Source organism: Cyprinus carpio, chromosome B13 (genome assembly GCF_018340385.1).
Source record: "Cyprinus carpio isolate SPL01 chromosome B13, ASM1834038v1, whole genome shotgun sequence".
Taxonomy (NCBI): domain Eukaryota; kingdom Metazoa; phylum Chordata; class Actinopteri; order Cypriniformes; family Cyprinidae; genus Cyprinus; species Cyprinus carpio.
This window is the reverse complement of record NC_056609.1, coordinates 684106-699208: the sequence shown is the minus strand read 5'-3', so window position 1 is coordinate 699208 and position 15103 is coordinate 684106. Positions and strand designations below refer to the sequence as shown.

At 41.3% G+C, this 15103-nt stretch overlaps 2 protein-coding genes across 3 annotated transcripts; one reads left to right on the top strand and one right to left on the bottom strand.

Annotated features, from left to right (window-relative positions):
• Positions 1-318: 318 nt before the first annotated feature.
• On the top strand, positions 319-10188 carry ddx21 (DEAD (Asp-Glu-Ala-Asp) box helicase 21). The gene is made up of 16 exons (XM_042736192.1): positions 319-480; positions 2035-2178; positions 2259-2387; positions 2968-3040; positions 3127-3305; positions 3497-3614; positions 3750-3935; positions 4263-4408; positions 5165-5314; positions 5733-5894; positions 6121-6240; positions 6998-7071; positions 7158-7317; positions 7476-7610; positions 9604-9648; positions 9833-10188. The coding sequence occupies exons 1-16, from the start codon at positions 376-378 to the stop codon at positions 10055-10057; spliced, it is 2151 nt and encodes a 716-aa protein (XP_042592126.1). The 5' UTR covers positions 319-375; the 3' UTR covers positions 10058-10188.
• Positions 10189-10207: 19 nt separating this feature from the next.
• LOC109057407 (interferon regulatory factor 1-like) lies at positions 10208-14792 on the bottom strand. 2 transcript variants are annotated; one of them, XM_042736194.1, is made up of 8 exons: positions 14281-14792; positions 13794-13893; positions 12842-13021; positions 12470-12691; positions 12343-12395; positions 11011-11104; positions 10789-10885; positions 10208-10328 (listed from the first exon to the last, which is right to left on the bottom strand). In XM_042736194.1, the coding sequence occupies exons 1-7, from the start codon at positions 14365-14367 to the stop codon at positions 10806-10808; spliced, it is 816 nt and encodes a 271-aa protein (XP_042592128.1). In that variant the 5' UTR covers positions 14368-14792; the 3' UTR covers positions 10208-10328; positions 10789-10805. The 2 variants fall into 2 exon arrangements, with proteins under 2 accessions (XP_042592128.1, XP_042592127.1); XM_042736193.1 differs by lacking the exon at positions 10208-10328 and having other exon boundaries at positions 10551-10885; positions 14281-14791.
• Between the last annotated feature and the right edge of the window lie 311 nt (positions 14793-15103).

The following is a 15103-nucleotide window of genomic DNA, read 5'->3' as shown; positions in this document are numbered from 1 at the left end:
TGATTTAAAATTTCTAGACAAGAAATGAACACAGAGCATGTTCTGCCGGAGGAGGGGCGAGCCACTGAGCCTATTTACGATTGGTCAGATTCACAGCGGAAGTGTTTTCTGATTGGTCATAGCGACACAGCGGGGTTTTTTTAATGACCGTCACAATTGTTTGTGGGTTTAATGTTAATAATTTTGATCCAGCTCTCTTTTACGTGAACATTTATTTACGTTCGCTCACTGTTAGACACCAGAATGTCGCGTGCTGTGAATGTAGCTCCGCCCACTCGACGCCGGAGCTTCGCGCCTTTGCATGAGCGCTTCCTTTCTACGCACGTCGCTTCCGGGTCTTTCTTTTCCTCCGGTGCGATCTCAGTACGGTCGCACATGTCCATCTGCCCCACAACATCTAAGATGCCGTCTAAGATCCTGCCTGAAGCCGAGGCGAGTTCACTGCTGGAGGAGGCGGAGGGCGTCCCGGCGCTGCTGAAGGTGAGCGGAGTTCAGCGCGCGGCTCTGTGTGAGCGGCGAAGGGAGACAGATCACACCGGTACCGGTACTCACAGCAGCCCTGGGCTCATATCACCGCTGCCCTGCTCGACTCGGGACTCACACAGCGCACGTGTTAAGGGTTTTGTGTTGTTTTTTTCTCCGACAGTGTTCATGTGAAGTCGAAATATGTGACGTAAGGTACATCTGCGATCACGTGTGATTAGCATGGACACTAACAGCACGTGCGTGTGTTGCGATAGCGACGATAACAAATATTAACGATTAACGATCTGTCAAGGGGATAAAATAAGAGTCCGTTGACATTTTATCATAATACAGAGTTGTATTTTCATGATATAGTTGAATGTTATTGTAGTGGAGCATAAAGTCGGTGTTGTGTAATACTGTGGAAAGCTGTTCCCGTAGGCGGAGTTACGCGAATAGTGTTGTGGGCGTGGCCTTGAAATAACGCGCGCACTACCGGAGCTGAAATATCCGTGCACGCGCCTCAGATCGCTGCTTGTTTAAAGGAGTATTTTGAACAAGTAATGAATTGTCAGTGTTACACATTAAATTAATGTTCCCACAGGAACCGAATATCACACAAGACCAGTCATGAGGGTCCATTTGTTAACTGAAATTTATTCATCATCTGAAAGCTGAATAAATCATCTTTCCATTGATTTATGGTTTGTGAGGATCAGACAATATGTGAAAATCTGCAATCTGAGGGTTTAAACAAATCTAAATATTGAGAAAATCATCTTTAAAGTTGTCCAAATGAAGTTCTTAGCATATTACTAATCAAAAAATTAAGTTTTGATATATTTATAGTAGAAAATTTACTAAATATATTTGTTTGTTACTTAATATCCTAATCATTTTTGGCATAAAAGAAAAATCATCAAAATAATTTTGACCCATACAGTGTATTGTTGGCTATTTCTACAGATATACCTGTGCTGCTTATGTTTATGTGCTGCAGGGTCTTGTATAACATTGGCATTAAATCACAAAAACTAGTGACCTGTAGGTATTTATGAAAGTCATTTTGATCTTTTTAATGTGTGAAAGTTTTAGTCATGTTGACAATCAGTGGATGGGAAAAAAGATAATACAATATAGAATATTAGAAATAAAATATAATACAGAATATTAGAAATAGCTTAATCTGTGATGTGCAGATGAATACATTTTTTTTTTTATCAAATAAATACAGCCTTGATGAGCATGAGAAGCTTCATTAAAATTATTAAAAATCTTACTGATCCCACACTTTTGAATGGTAGTGTACACACACACACGCACAGTAGATACGATGGAAACAGTATAGAGAACGCTAGAGTTATAGGAATTCGTTAGAAAATGAATAGAGAGAGCAAGTGTTAGCGGGTCAAGTCAACACACATATAGAACAGAAGTGAAACGACAGAGTAGTTATCTAATAAAAGATCAATAATCAGACATGACAGATGTGAGATGTTTTATTCATAAAGGAGCGCTGACACACTCCTGCTAGATGAACCTCCACTGAGACTCTCCTTTTTTCTCCAGAAAAAGAAAAAGAAAACCAAAGAACCAAAGCAGCAGGCCGAGGCAGTCGAGTGTGATTCCCCGGCTCCTAAGAAGAGGAAGGCTGAGAAGAAGCCCAGCGAGTCCACAGACATGAACGGGAACACGGACACAAGCCCGATCAAGGTAACGCAGTTCTGCTGATCTCACGCAGGTCATAAATCACTGTTCTGGAGCACCTGTCTTTCACTGAAATCTCTGTACAGCTGAAAAAGAAGAAAAAGGCAAAGGTGGAGGACGTGATGGGCAACGGAGAGACGGCTAAAACACCTGTATCTGCTGCAGTGGACACACCTGGACCGTCCAGCGAGGACTCGGACAGCGACCGCGAGAAAGTGCGTACACGTCTAACGCTTCTGTTCACAGTGAGCCGCTCAAACACAGCCTGGTCCCATCAAATCCTCAAAATGGGTTCAGAGGCAAAGGATTCTGAATGATCAGGATCGAATCCTCAGTTTGTGCTGTTCAGAACATTTAGTGAGACTGGGACAAAAACACCTGCATTATTCTGATCCCAGCAGAAGGGTTTCAGGAACAAAATATAATAAAACTTTAAAACTGGTCCAAAAAATACAACATCTGTAACATGTAATATATCCTCAAACAGCTGTCAGTATAAAACACAAATCTTATATTTAATTTAAAGCTTTAACGACTTTGACACAATCATCAGAGATGGAGCCGTCAGAAGCAGGTATTGGTGTAAATGCATCAGCGTGTCCCTCTAGGGTCTCTGTAGAGCACTAGTAATCCAGATTTGTAAATCTGAAAAAGTGTGTATCTTTGTGCTGTGAAAGACCTGCTCAGAAGTAAGATGGGTTGTGTGATCCTGGACAGAAGAACATCATTCTGATCCAGATGAATCTCTGAACAACTGGCCCTTGGTGGTTTCTGATGATCTGCTCATTTCTTTAGGAAACTCCGGAGCAGAAAGAAGGAGCCTTCTCCAACTTCAGGATCTCCCAGAACACCATCAAACTGCTGCAGGGTAACGCTGCTCACACAGCCTCGTGAACACGTGAATCTGTGACGTACACTGGGGCTTTGATCTGAAATATCATCTCTTTCTTTTAGCCCGTGGTGTTTCGTATCTCTTCGACATCCAAGTGAAGACCTTTAACTCTGTGTATGATGGGAAGGATGTCATCGGTCAGGCGAGAACCGGCACAGGGAAGACCTTCTCGTTCGCTGTTCCTCTGGTGGAGAAGCTGCAGTCCGGAGCGGAGGACAGGAGACGAGGCCGCGCCCCGAAGGTACTGCGGTTATATGATGTGCACGAGAAACATGGACAGTTGTGCTGCATTATGGGCTCATGCTGTAAACCAGTGCTTTTAACATGCCATCTCAGATACAGGGCTGCTCAGAAGTGCACTCGTGAAAATGCTCAATCTTGAGATATGAATTTGTCCAGTGTTATATGAATGTGTGATGTGCGTCCACACAGGTGCTGGTTCTGGCACCGACGCGTGAGCTCGCCATTCAGGTGGCCAAAGACTTCAAAGACGTCACCAGGAAGCTGTCTGTTACCTGTTTCTACGGAGGAAGTTCATACAACCCACAACGTAGGGTTTTAATCATCATAGGGTTGTTTTTTGAAACAGTAATGATTGTAACTGAATGATCAATGACTGAACATCATTTGTAGTAAGAATGGAAAAATAAATGTTTATTTAAAGATTGACTTGTTGTGTCATCAGTGGAAGCAATCCGCAATGGCATCGACATACTGGTGGGAACGCCGGGTCGAATCCGAGACCATCTGCAGAATAACAAGCTGGATCTGTCTCAGCTCAAGCACGTGGTGCTGGACGAGGTGGACCAGATGCTGGACATGGGCTTCGCCGAGCAGGTGGAGGAGATCCTCTCTGTGTCCTACAAGAAAGGTGAGCCACACGGCTAACACTCTGTTCACCTTGTGTTCGGCTGATGAGAAATTAAACACTAAACCACCGAGAGTCATGAAAGATGTACATTAGGGCTGTGCGATTTGGGGAATATTCTGTGTGGAGCATGCCCCCGATCCCTGCCATGTTCCCCCCTTACCTGTCTGCATCTCTGAGAGTAATATCATGTCCACATCGCAGGCTTTGTGATTAGCTAATCTCAAATCGCGATTCGATTTCGATTAATCACACAGCCCTAATGTACATCATCTTTTCAGAAAGTGGCTTTGCATCTCTGAACAGGATTTCTGAACTTTCCTCTCACAGATGCAGAGGAGAAGCCGCAGACGCTGCTGTTCTCAGCGACGTGTCCCTCCTGGGTTTATGACGTGGCCAAGAAATACATGCGCTCTCAGTTCATCCATGTGGATCTCATCGGGAAGAAGACCCAGAAAGCCGCCACCACAGTCGAGGTAATGCAACACACGTGCCTGCGTAGATGTGGGAGTACTCCCAACATTAGTCAGTGAATATAATGATGCTCGTTAGATTAAAGGTCATTCTGAAATCTAGACGTATAAAGACAAAGAAAACCGCTAAATCTGTCACAGTGTCTAGAACATTACATCACAATAACAGTTTCCTAATTAAGTCCAGTCACAGGAAGGGTTGAAGAGTAGAGTCAGTTGAGGGTTTCCTCCTCTAGGTGGCGACAGAGTCATTTATAGATTTTCTTCTAATGTGATGAAGTACAAAAAAGTAAAGGCAGAACTGTGTAGAAGTGGTCAGTCAGTGGATCTGTGCGCATTATTACGTTGAGCTAATGTCTGTCTTGTGCTGAAATTGAGCCTGGACTTGAATTTTTGCAGAAAAAGAGAGGACTGTCTGGACAAGATGCCAACAAATCCCTGTGTTTTTAAAACACTGAAACTATTTTTTTATATAGGAGAATAATTAGTGGTAAAAGAGAGGAAAACTGCTTTCCATAGCAAATCAGATTCAGTTTTTTATGTGCTGCTTCATTCTGCTTCAGAACAGACTTTTCTGAATTATTTTCTCATTACCTTTGTAATTTGCATTATTTCTTTATTGCAGTGTGAAACTGATTTGTAATGATTAATTATTGGATAACACACATTCCCTGTGCCTGCTGTCATTCATACATTATATCCAGCAGTTCTTGTTTTTATTGAGCATATGCCGTGTCTGAGCTGTTTTCTGGCGTGCAGCACCTGGCCATCGCGTGTCACTGGTCTCAGCGGGCGTCCGTCATCGGTGATGTCGTCCAGGTGTACAGCGGCAGCCACGGCCGGACCATCGTCTTCTGCGAGACCAAGAGAGAGGCCACGGAGCTCTCCATGAACGCATCCATCAAACAGGTGCTCACACGTCACTCCACCAGCACTGGCCAGGTTTATATTCATACCTGAAGTCATTCTGATTGACGAATCCGAGCGTAGAGTTTATATGAATGCTAAATAACGTGATGGGGTTAATGTGTGTGTTTATGTGTCACAAGCTTCAAGAGCTGATGAGAATTTTAAAGGAACGTGTCGGTCATTTATGACACAAGAACAACAGCTCGTTGCACGCCTTCATTGCGCAGTACTGTCATGTTTCAGTTTTCAGTCTGATGAAAGATTTACATGTCCTCTCAGTTGAATTAGAAATGATCTGCAGTACACCACCCCTTGCAATCCGATCAAAATGTCCTTGGGATTGATTAAGGTGTTTGCCTCTAACAGATTATTTGGTTGCATGTGACCACAGCCAGTGTTTGTATCTGTTATTGTTCAGAGTGCGCAGTCGCTGCACGGAGACATTCCTCAGAAACAGAGAGAGATCACGCTCAAGGGCTTCAGGAACGGCACGTTCGAGGTGTTGGTGGCCACTAATGTGGCGGCGCGCGGCCTGGACATCCCCGAGGTGGACCTGGTCATTCAGTGCTCTCCTCCAAACGTACGTCAGTCCCACCACGGCTTGCCTCTTTTACTTAAACTGCACTGCTTTTTATGTTGATTTTCTCCACTCACTACTTCAGTTCTAGATATTGTGTTCATACATTTGGCTGGTTCTTTTAATTGTTTCCTTCATTTGTATTTTTTTGGTCCTCTGAGTCCCTGCTGAAAGGATCTCTATAGTTTAAGATGCTCTTTAACAGCTTAGACTTGTGTTGTGAATGCAGGATGTGGAATCATATATCCACCGGTCCGGACGGACTGGCAGAGCCGGAAGAACTGGCATCTGCATCTGTTTTTACCAGCGCAAGGAGGAGAACCAGCTCAAGTCTGTGGAGCAGAAAGCGGTGAGACGCCGTCAGCTTGTTCATAAACCACTGAGTATGGGTCGACCAGCAAATGATAGATAAAGTGTGTGATCAGAAAGATGTGACCGACAAGATATTTGTCTGAATTTTAAAAAACGCAGACAAAATTTAAAAAGGTTTCTTTTTTATTATTATTATTATTGTATTATTTATAATTTGTGACCCTGGAGCACAAAACCAGTCACAAGGGTCCATTTTTGTAAATTTAGATTTATACATCATCTGAAAGCTAAATAAATGATCTTTCCATTGATGTATGGTTTGTTTGGAGGACAATATTTGAAAATCTGGAATCTGAGGGAGCAAAAAAATATAAATATTGAGAATCATCTTTAAAGTTGTTCAAATGAAGTTCTTATCAATCCATATTACTAATCAAAAATTAAGTTTTGATATATTTGCGGTAGGATATTATAATATTTTCATGGAACATGATTGTTACTTAATATCCTAATGATTTTTGGCACAAAAGAAAAATCAATCATTTTAACCCATACAATGTATTGTTGGTTTTTGTTTTATGTTTATATTTGCTAATGATGTTTGCTTTTGTTCTGTTTTTTAACATTTTAATATGACAGAATTGAGGTAAATTGTGTCACTTTTATTGGACTGAAATGTCCCAGTTGTCCTGAATTGACCCTGAATAATGCCTTCGCTGTAAATGAACCACAGTGTCATCAGTTGAGCAAATGATGGTTGGTTGATCGCTGTTTCTTGTGTTCGCCTGCTCCAGGGAATCACCTTCAAACGGGTCGGAGTCCCAACGGCCAACGACATCATCCAGTCCTCCAGTAAAGACGCCATGAGGTCCGAGACGTTCATGATGTACATACAGAGAGTGATGCTTTCATTGGACGTGTCAGATTGAATGTGATGTATGCTGCTGTTGGCAGGTTTCTGGACTCGGTCCCGGCCGTGGCGGTGGGGTATTTCCGCGAGGCGGCGCGTGAACTGATCGAGCAGCGCGGGGCAGAGGAGGCGCTGGCGGCGGCCCTCGCTCACATATCAGGAGCCACAAGCCTGGAGCAAAGATCCCTCATCAGCTCCGACTCCGTACGTCAACACCACAGCAAACCCTTCACACAGGATCTGCAAACACTAAGCATTTCCTTACAGCAGTTTTCTGCAGTTAATACAGAGCTAGGCCCGGGATGCGAGTCATTAAATACAGTGCTGGGAATCTGTGTGAAACTCATGTCTTGTCCTCTCAGGGGTTCACCACCATGATACTGAACTGCTCTCAGGAAATGCACAACATCGGTTACGCCTGGCGCGGCCTGAAGGAGCAGCTCGGCGAGGGAATCGATGAGCACATCAAACGCATGACCTTCCTCAAGGGCAAGACGGTACGTCTCCGTGTTTTACTGAAGCCAAGACGTCATTTAGGACAACATACAGTCTGATGTTTGCTGGGACGCATTGCCAAAACGTATGATTAGAAACTAATGACAGCAAAAAAAAAAACATTTTATTCTTTTCTATGAAAAAGCCCACTCTATTCAACATCCAGTTCTCCTTGAAATATTGAAAAATTATGTTTTTTTTTTTTTTCATATTATCTAAATAAAACAAAAGCATAAACTGATCTGTAGAAACATGCACACACACACACACACACACACTAAGCCATTACAGTGAATTTGCATAGATATATTGCTTGCAGTACTAAGGTTTGAGGTTAACATATGGGCAGTTGTAAAGGTGCATTTAACGTCTCAGAACAGTTATTTTATCAAAATGAATACTCTGAAATATTAATGTGAAATAAATACACATACACTTTTTGATATATACACACACTAAGGTCAGGACAGGCCTTTATGTAAAGTGGAAAATACTCTGCATTTAAATGTGACATTATTAAACATTTACAGTCAGTGTGAGTAAGTGTACATGTAAATAAGTTGTATGCTAGGAAAAATACTTGTGTGTGAACCAACACAGTCTGTATCATATACAAAGATCTCTTGAGCTTCAGACACCACTGATGAGTTTCTCTGTTCACAGACCTGAATAATCTGATGGATTTTGTTGATCATCTATTATCAGTTTTATCAATTAGTTGTCCTGTATTATTTATTTATTTCTTAACATATTACTATAACACATTTGCATATCCCCAAATTCTCACTTAAGGCACAATATTCTGAAGGATGACTGTTTGTTATTTCTAAATCATGGTAGCATATAAATGACTAAATTAGCAGTGAGACTAGGGGTGTGGGATGTATATCGTCTGCGATAATGTCGTGATTGTTGTTTTAACGATGTGCGATTTGACATTATCAATAGTTTTGTAAAAACCATTCAAAACACCCCTACAGAGCGCACTCATACATTACGTGAAGTCTAGTCTATTTAGAGTGTGTTCCTTCACTGCATGATTCAGTACGTTTAGAACGATCACAAATTCAAGACGTTGGGGCAGAAAATTGATATATTTATGCCACTTCATATAGTTAATTTCATACGAAGAGTGCCGGTTTCTCCAAAAATTACCATTACATTACTGAGATACTGATTTTTTTCAACAGTTCAGTAAACAAGAAGTTAATTAAGAGACTTACGGTTTAAACACCATAATGCATTTTTTCGTTGTTGTTTTTTATTTCGACAACAAAAATAATTCCAAACACAGCACCGTTTTAGGTCTCTGAGCACATGACAGTGTTTTGTTCCGTTTAAATGATTTGGTTCAATCGCAATGACTTGCTTATTAATAGCGACTTGCTGCCACCTACTGGCGGTTTTAATTTCACATTTAAAGTATCTTTTTATTATTTAGATAATTTCAAATATCAGTATTCAATGTTTTAGGTTTAAAATATCAAACGTTATAAGTGCATGTGTAACTGCAGGTTAAATGCATTAGACCGTGTGTAAACGCATCTAAATGCCTCTTCAGACGGAGCTTCTGTGTTTCCTCTGCACTGCAAAGATGAATTTAGTTGATACTGATTTCATGATTCACTGATTAAATGTAAGAATCTGACTCAAAAGATAATGGACAGTTTTAGAAAAAAAGGCTTTATAAAGGTAAAAATGCCCATAAAATGTAAAAATCATTTTAAACTGATTGGAAAAGATTAATTTCTATCACTGCTGTGAACTGACCACCAGACAGAACATGAAGAATATCAAAAACTTTAGGAGTCAGCTGTCCACAGCAAGATATCAGCACAATAACACACTCAGCAGAATATCATCTGATTATCATAATTGATGAAATCCCAGAAAATATCGAGACATTATTTTTTGAGACTGAGGATCTGCATCTCTGTTTGTTTTTGAGAGTTCAGGCTTTATTTCTAACGGCTCCTGTGTGTGTGTTTCTCACAGGGTGTGTGTTTCGACATCCCGGCCAGCAAAGTGAAAGAGATGCAGGTATGACGATGCACTTGTGTGTTTGGAGCGGCTTGTGAAGCGACGCTGGAGGGACGTGTCTGTACACACGGGCGTCTTCTTTCCCAAGCCACTTCCATGTGTTTGAGAGTCAGGTTTCACTAATGTAGGCTTGTCAACAGACGCCTGTCCTCCGCTGATGGCTTGTGTTTCTGCGTCTCTGCAGGACAAATGGCAGGACAGCCGGCGCTGGCAGCTGAGCGTGGCCACAGAGCTCCCTGATATGCAGGAGAGCATGCGGCAGAGCGGCGAGAGGTCCTTCGGAGGCTCTGGGGGACGAGGACGCCGCTCCTTTGGCTTCAGAGGCAACAACGGCTCCGGCGGCAGAAGAGGAGGAGGACGAGGAGGAGGCGCTCAGAAACGCAGCTTCAGCCAGGCCTTCGATTACTGATCTGGACTCTGCGTCATGTTCTACAGCCCGTTGGCTCTTTACTCAAGGCATCAAATATGCTGATTGCTTTGACTTGCAGTTATGCTATTTATACAGTCTGTTCCGTTGATATTAAAGTGTTGTTTAAACTACACCGCGTGATGTGTTCCATTGCTTGTAAAACTCACTGGCTCTTCAGACGTGGGATGGAATGACATGATCTTGAAAGAAATCACATTATGTGGTAATATGATTAAAATCTCCAGACTGTCTCGGGCGTTTCTTACAGTCTCTGAAAAGAGAAAAGCCTATGATTAGTAGTCAGGGGTGTCCAACACGTCTCATCCAGCTTATCGAGGTCTTACATTTGGAGTTAAACATGGACAGCCCTGGTCTAAGTGAGCTGAAATGTTCCTAACATTGGTGTCTCAGTCACCTGATTCAATACGTCAGCAGATGCAGGTGTTCTTACCGATGTCCTGCACGCTCGTTTGGGAATGAAGGCCACACACAGTTTAATCCAAAGCATAAACTCAAGATTTATTAAAAGATTTGGCGAACAAATAAAATAAAAATAGCTGATGTCTTCTTTAGTGACCAAGAAACTGTCATTTTGCATAATTTATCATAATTTATTACAACTCAAAATCATTCAGGCACAGTTTCACTGTCCACTCATTAACATGTCCATTACTATGCTTTTTCTTCAGTTGCACTGCAAAAAATACACATACAAATGAAGTAGTATGAACCTGCTGGTTTAGTTGGTCTAGTCGTATTGACCTGACGAGGTATTGTGAATGTTACAGTCAGTCCGGAAGGAGTGACCGGAAAACTCCATCGTCTCGCCTGGAATCAGAGGAGTTCACAGATCTTAATAGCTAATAAGGACACATAATTATTAAAAATGATCAAATGGTTAGGTGGAACACTGCTGCAATGTTTATTTCGTAGATGTTGGGAGGTTTTCTTACACAAGCATCCCATCCACATGGAGTTGGGCCTCCAGCCCCTGTCGCTCTCGTACGAGGGACTCCAGTGCTCCAGGTTCTTCAGGTGGTCCACGATCTGCAGAATGAATGCACTCCGCCTTAAAACCAATATAACTAGAAAAGAGCCTTTCAAAACAAACCTCGGTGTTGGCTTGGCAAAGCATTAGCTGGAGCCGAGATGAGTTCATGAAGGCCACAAAGGGATCATTCACCCAAAAATAAAAATTCTGTTATTATTTAGCTATTTTGAAGAATGCTGCAACAGTTGTTGGTCCCCATTGACTTCCATAGGGTGAATAAATGACCGTTTTCATTTCTGGGTAAATAATCATTTAAAGTGTTTTTTGAGTGGTTGACACATACAATTTTTATTTTTTATTTTTTCATCCCAAGTAAACGGATAACCTCAAATTTATGTCCCCAAAACCTATGGAAGCCCGTTTTCGCCACTGAATAAAAAAATAAAACAAGGCAATTGCAATTCACAATTCTGAGAAAAAAAGTTTGAATTGTGAGATAAAAAGTCGCAATTACCTTGTTTTATTTAGTGGCAGAAACAGGCTTCCATTAAACTGAGGTAACCCAAATTAAAAAAAAAAAAATACTATAGTAATTTATAGTAAATACTATAGTGTTTTTGCACCATACTATAGTAAATTAAATTAATTTGTAGTAATTCTATGGTTGCTGTGGTTATATATATATCAACTATAGTAATATAAACAAATTACTTTACCCAATACTGCATTACTATGGGGTATATTATAGTACAATACACTACAGTTTACTGTAGTAAAAACTAAAGTATACTATGGTATTTATTACAGTTTATTAGTTAATACTACAGTATGCTGTAGCATTCATTAACAAAGTGTTGTAAATACTATAATATATACAGTATAATAATACACTTTACTATAGTAAGGTGTGGATCAGAAACACTATTATTGACTAAGTTACTATAGTATTTTTTAAGTTTCATGGTAAGTTGCCCTTGCAACTTTTTTATGAAGAGCCAGAGCCATTCTAGTGTCCTGTGGAAGCACTCACGGTCACCTGAAAAATATCTTGATGAGCTTAGTAATTTGAGACAGCAAGGCGTTATCGCTGAAACTATAGCTTTGTGCATCAGATGCTCCAGCGTTTGTGTTCAACAGACAGTTGTTGCTGCTGACAGCAAGGCCACTGAAGATGCTTTCATTCATGCAAGTGAGCCATTTTTAATCTTTGGCATCCTGAGATCTCTTTCGCTCGAGTCGACTCCTAACCTGTGTTTGTGATTTGTCAAGCCAGCATGTCCATCAGAGATCTTACCTTCAGCACAGCTTCTGTTTGCTCGTGCTCATCTGTTTTGTTCAGCTGCAGTCCTGCGGAGGTCATTCATTAGTCACTTTTAGACCTCAGCCAGTCTTAATTATTGTCCACAGATGAGTACAGTTACCCTGTGAGAAGGTGATGACTGGTCTCTCCTCCTCCACACATTTGGCTTCAGCCGTGGCACTGCCTCGGTCATCTGTGAGCTTCCAGAAGGCCTCTGTATCCATACGGGAAAGATATGACATCTCCATTATAGTGGGGAAGGTAGTAAATCTCTCCAGTGGTATGTTCCTTTGTGTTTGTGGAGGTGTTGCTGCTTTACTGTCGGTATCCAAACACCTCGAAGCTAAAGAGAAACATCATCACAAACTCAAGACTTATGCATTCATGAGAATAACCTAAATCACCTTTAGGAACTCAACATACACAGATGCACTATATGTGAAACCTAGAAGTATTCAGTTATATCACGAAAGGTTTATAGATGTGCAGATACCTTTGCGTCTTTTGACTGTTTTGCTGTGTGGAAGGAGAATATAAACTCTGAAAGCATTGTGGCCTTTCTTGATGCTCTTGTCCTGAAGCTCTTTGACGTCTGTCAGGGAGTTGAGCGCACATCGGAAGTTTGCTTTCCACGTCTTGGGATCGGGTTTGTCTGTGCCGGGTTTGAATCGCCCTGAAATCCACGAGAGGAGAGGAGAGGAGAGGAGTCTACTGTACCAGCCTTCAGGACATTTCAACTGTATTCCTGGCCAAGCTGATCATTGGCATGATTTAACTTCTCTTTTAAACATGTTTGGTAAAATTACAAGTAATATAACAGCAATATTAAATGAGCTGTTCTGATGCTTCATCTGCACATTTCAAAAGATTTGGGCAAAAAAATCTCAGTGTTAGCAGTCACAGAAATTGAAAAAATGCTTTGCATTATATATTTAAATATCAAAACAAGCCTCATTTATTTTAAATAAATATAGCACACTTTTCAGACAAAAAAAAAAAAAAAAAAAAAAAAACATGAAGTGTTAGCTTTTCAAAATAAGACAAAACATCTTCAACTCTTTCTGTTTGTCGAACTCTGTGGAATGTGTTGATAGTTTGTGTGATTCTCTTCACCTCAGGATCACTCAGTCAAAAATAAATCTTTTGGAAAATCATAATCTAAACAGGTTTGACATTTTGAATCAAATGAAAAGAGATTCAGACTTTTTTAAGTGCCTGCTGAATATGAGTTTCGCAGACTCAACACATGAAGCGAAACTTGACACTATACCAAATAACAATGTAAACATGTAAACAAGTGAAAAAATGTGAAAAATGGAAACCTTTGCGAAGACATTTTTCAGAGACATCAGTGAAATACGTCTGAAACATTTCCTGTCTGCTTCATTTGTCATTTTGATCATTTTTTAACCATCTGCTGTAGTCAGAGAAATCAGTCTCTGTACCTGTGTGGATCGCCCAGTTTCGAAACAGAGTCGCGTCCTTCTCGATATTCCAGCCGTGCCGGGCCGCATGCTTCCAGGGAATCTGGAAAACTCTGGCAGACTACAGAAAAGAAAACGCAAGACTGACGTATCTAGATATGTATAGCAGTTAAAAGTCTGTTTAACACTTCACTGGGCAAGCTGGAAAGTTCAAATGCTTAATGAGGCTGGTTCAAAGCAAACACCTGGTTTCTCCCAAGGTTTTTTTTCTCCATTCTGTCACCAATTAAGTTTTGATTCCTCTGGCTTGCTAAGTTAGGGACACTTCATTTCCAGCGATATCGTCGACTTGATTGCACAGACACTATTTAAACTGATCTGAGCTGGATGATGAGTGTTCACTATTGTCCTTCTGCATTACTGACACACTATTTTCCTGTTTGATACTGTAAAGCTGCTTTGACACAATCTGTATTTCTGACGCAGCTCTGTTAACGACGGATCTCACCTGGTCCAGCCACACGACTCCAGGGTATCTGCCGGAATCGATCTGCTCCTCCAGCCACGGCCGCAGCCGCAGGCGTCCCTGATGCATCTCTGGCTCCAGAGTCCGATGGACAGCCCTCAGGTTGAATGGCTCTGCTCAGTGTGCTTCTCACTCCAGATTCCTCCAGGAGTTTGTCTGACAGTCGTCAGTATCGCTGCACCATCACACGCAGCCGGCGGTTTAAATCAGTGGCACACACTCACATTACAGGAGGAAACTTCATACCTCAGTCTGTCAGTCAAAGCTCCTCATACCTGCACCAACAGGTTTGGAGGGTTTCCTTCCAACTGTGGGACGATTTCTGTGGTACTGAGGGACCAAGCACAGTCCCGCCCCTATGCATCAAACACTATTTTGATTTATTCCACTGAAAGGGAAACAAATACGTCAGTACATTCACTACTATTAATGACAGAATAGCTGGAGAAGGTATTTCCTGAAGGGCCAAACAAATAAACAAAATACCACAAGAAACTTCAGCTGATAAAATGTAGCTGATAAAAGTAAGTATTTAGCTTTGTACTGTGGTACTTTGAGGTTTCTAAAATGCCCTTAAGAGTAACACTTCAGATTCTTATCAGGCAGTCGTGTGTTCTTGGTAACATTTTTGTGCTTCGCCTTGTTTCCTGTGAACTTCACTGAGCTGTTTATGCATCTCAGGTATTTTCCAATGAAACGATTATTGGTCTCGCTCTTTTCACAGTCAAGTCAATGCAAATATTTTGTTCTAATTAACAATTCCAGCAAATAAACACAGAATGAATGTCAAAACAGTTCCTTTCTC

Bases quoted from the DNA above. Each gene is read 5' to 3' on its own strand.
- ddx21 (XM_042736192.1), top strand. From the start codon at position 376: ATGTCCATCTGCCCCACAACATCTAAGATGCCGTCTAAGATCCTGCCT. The intron at 2,179-2,258 runs GTAACGCAGTTC...ATCTCTGTACAG, and splicing joins CGGACACAAGCCCGATCAAG to CTGAAAAAGAAGAAAAAGGC. The intron at 3,306-3,496 runs GTACTGCGGTTA...GCGTCCACACAG, and splicing joins GACGAGGCCGCGCCCCGAAG to GTGCTGGTTCTGGCACCGAC.
- LOC109057407 (XM_042736194.1), bottom strand. From the start codon at position 14,367: ATGCATCAGGGACGCCTGCGGCTGCGGCCGTGGCTGGAGGAGCAGATC. The intron at 13,022-13,793 runs GTACAGAGACTG...CGTGGATTTCAG, and splicing joins AAACTGGGCGATCCACACAG to GGCGATTCAAACCCGGCACA. The intron at 12,692-12,841 runs GTATCTGCACAT...GTTTCTCTTTAG, and splicing joins AACAGTCAAAAGACGCAAAG to CTTCGAGGTGTTTGGATACC.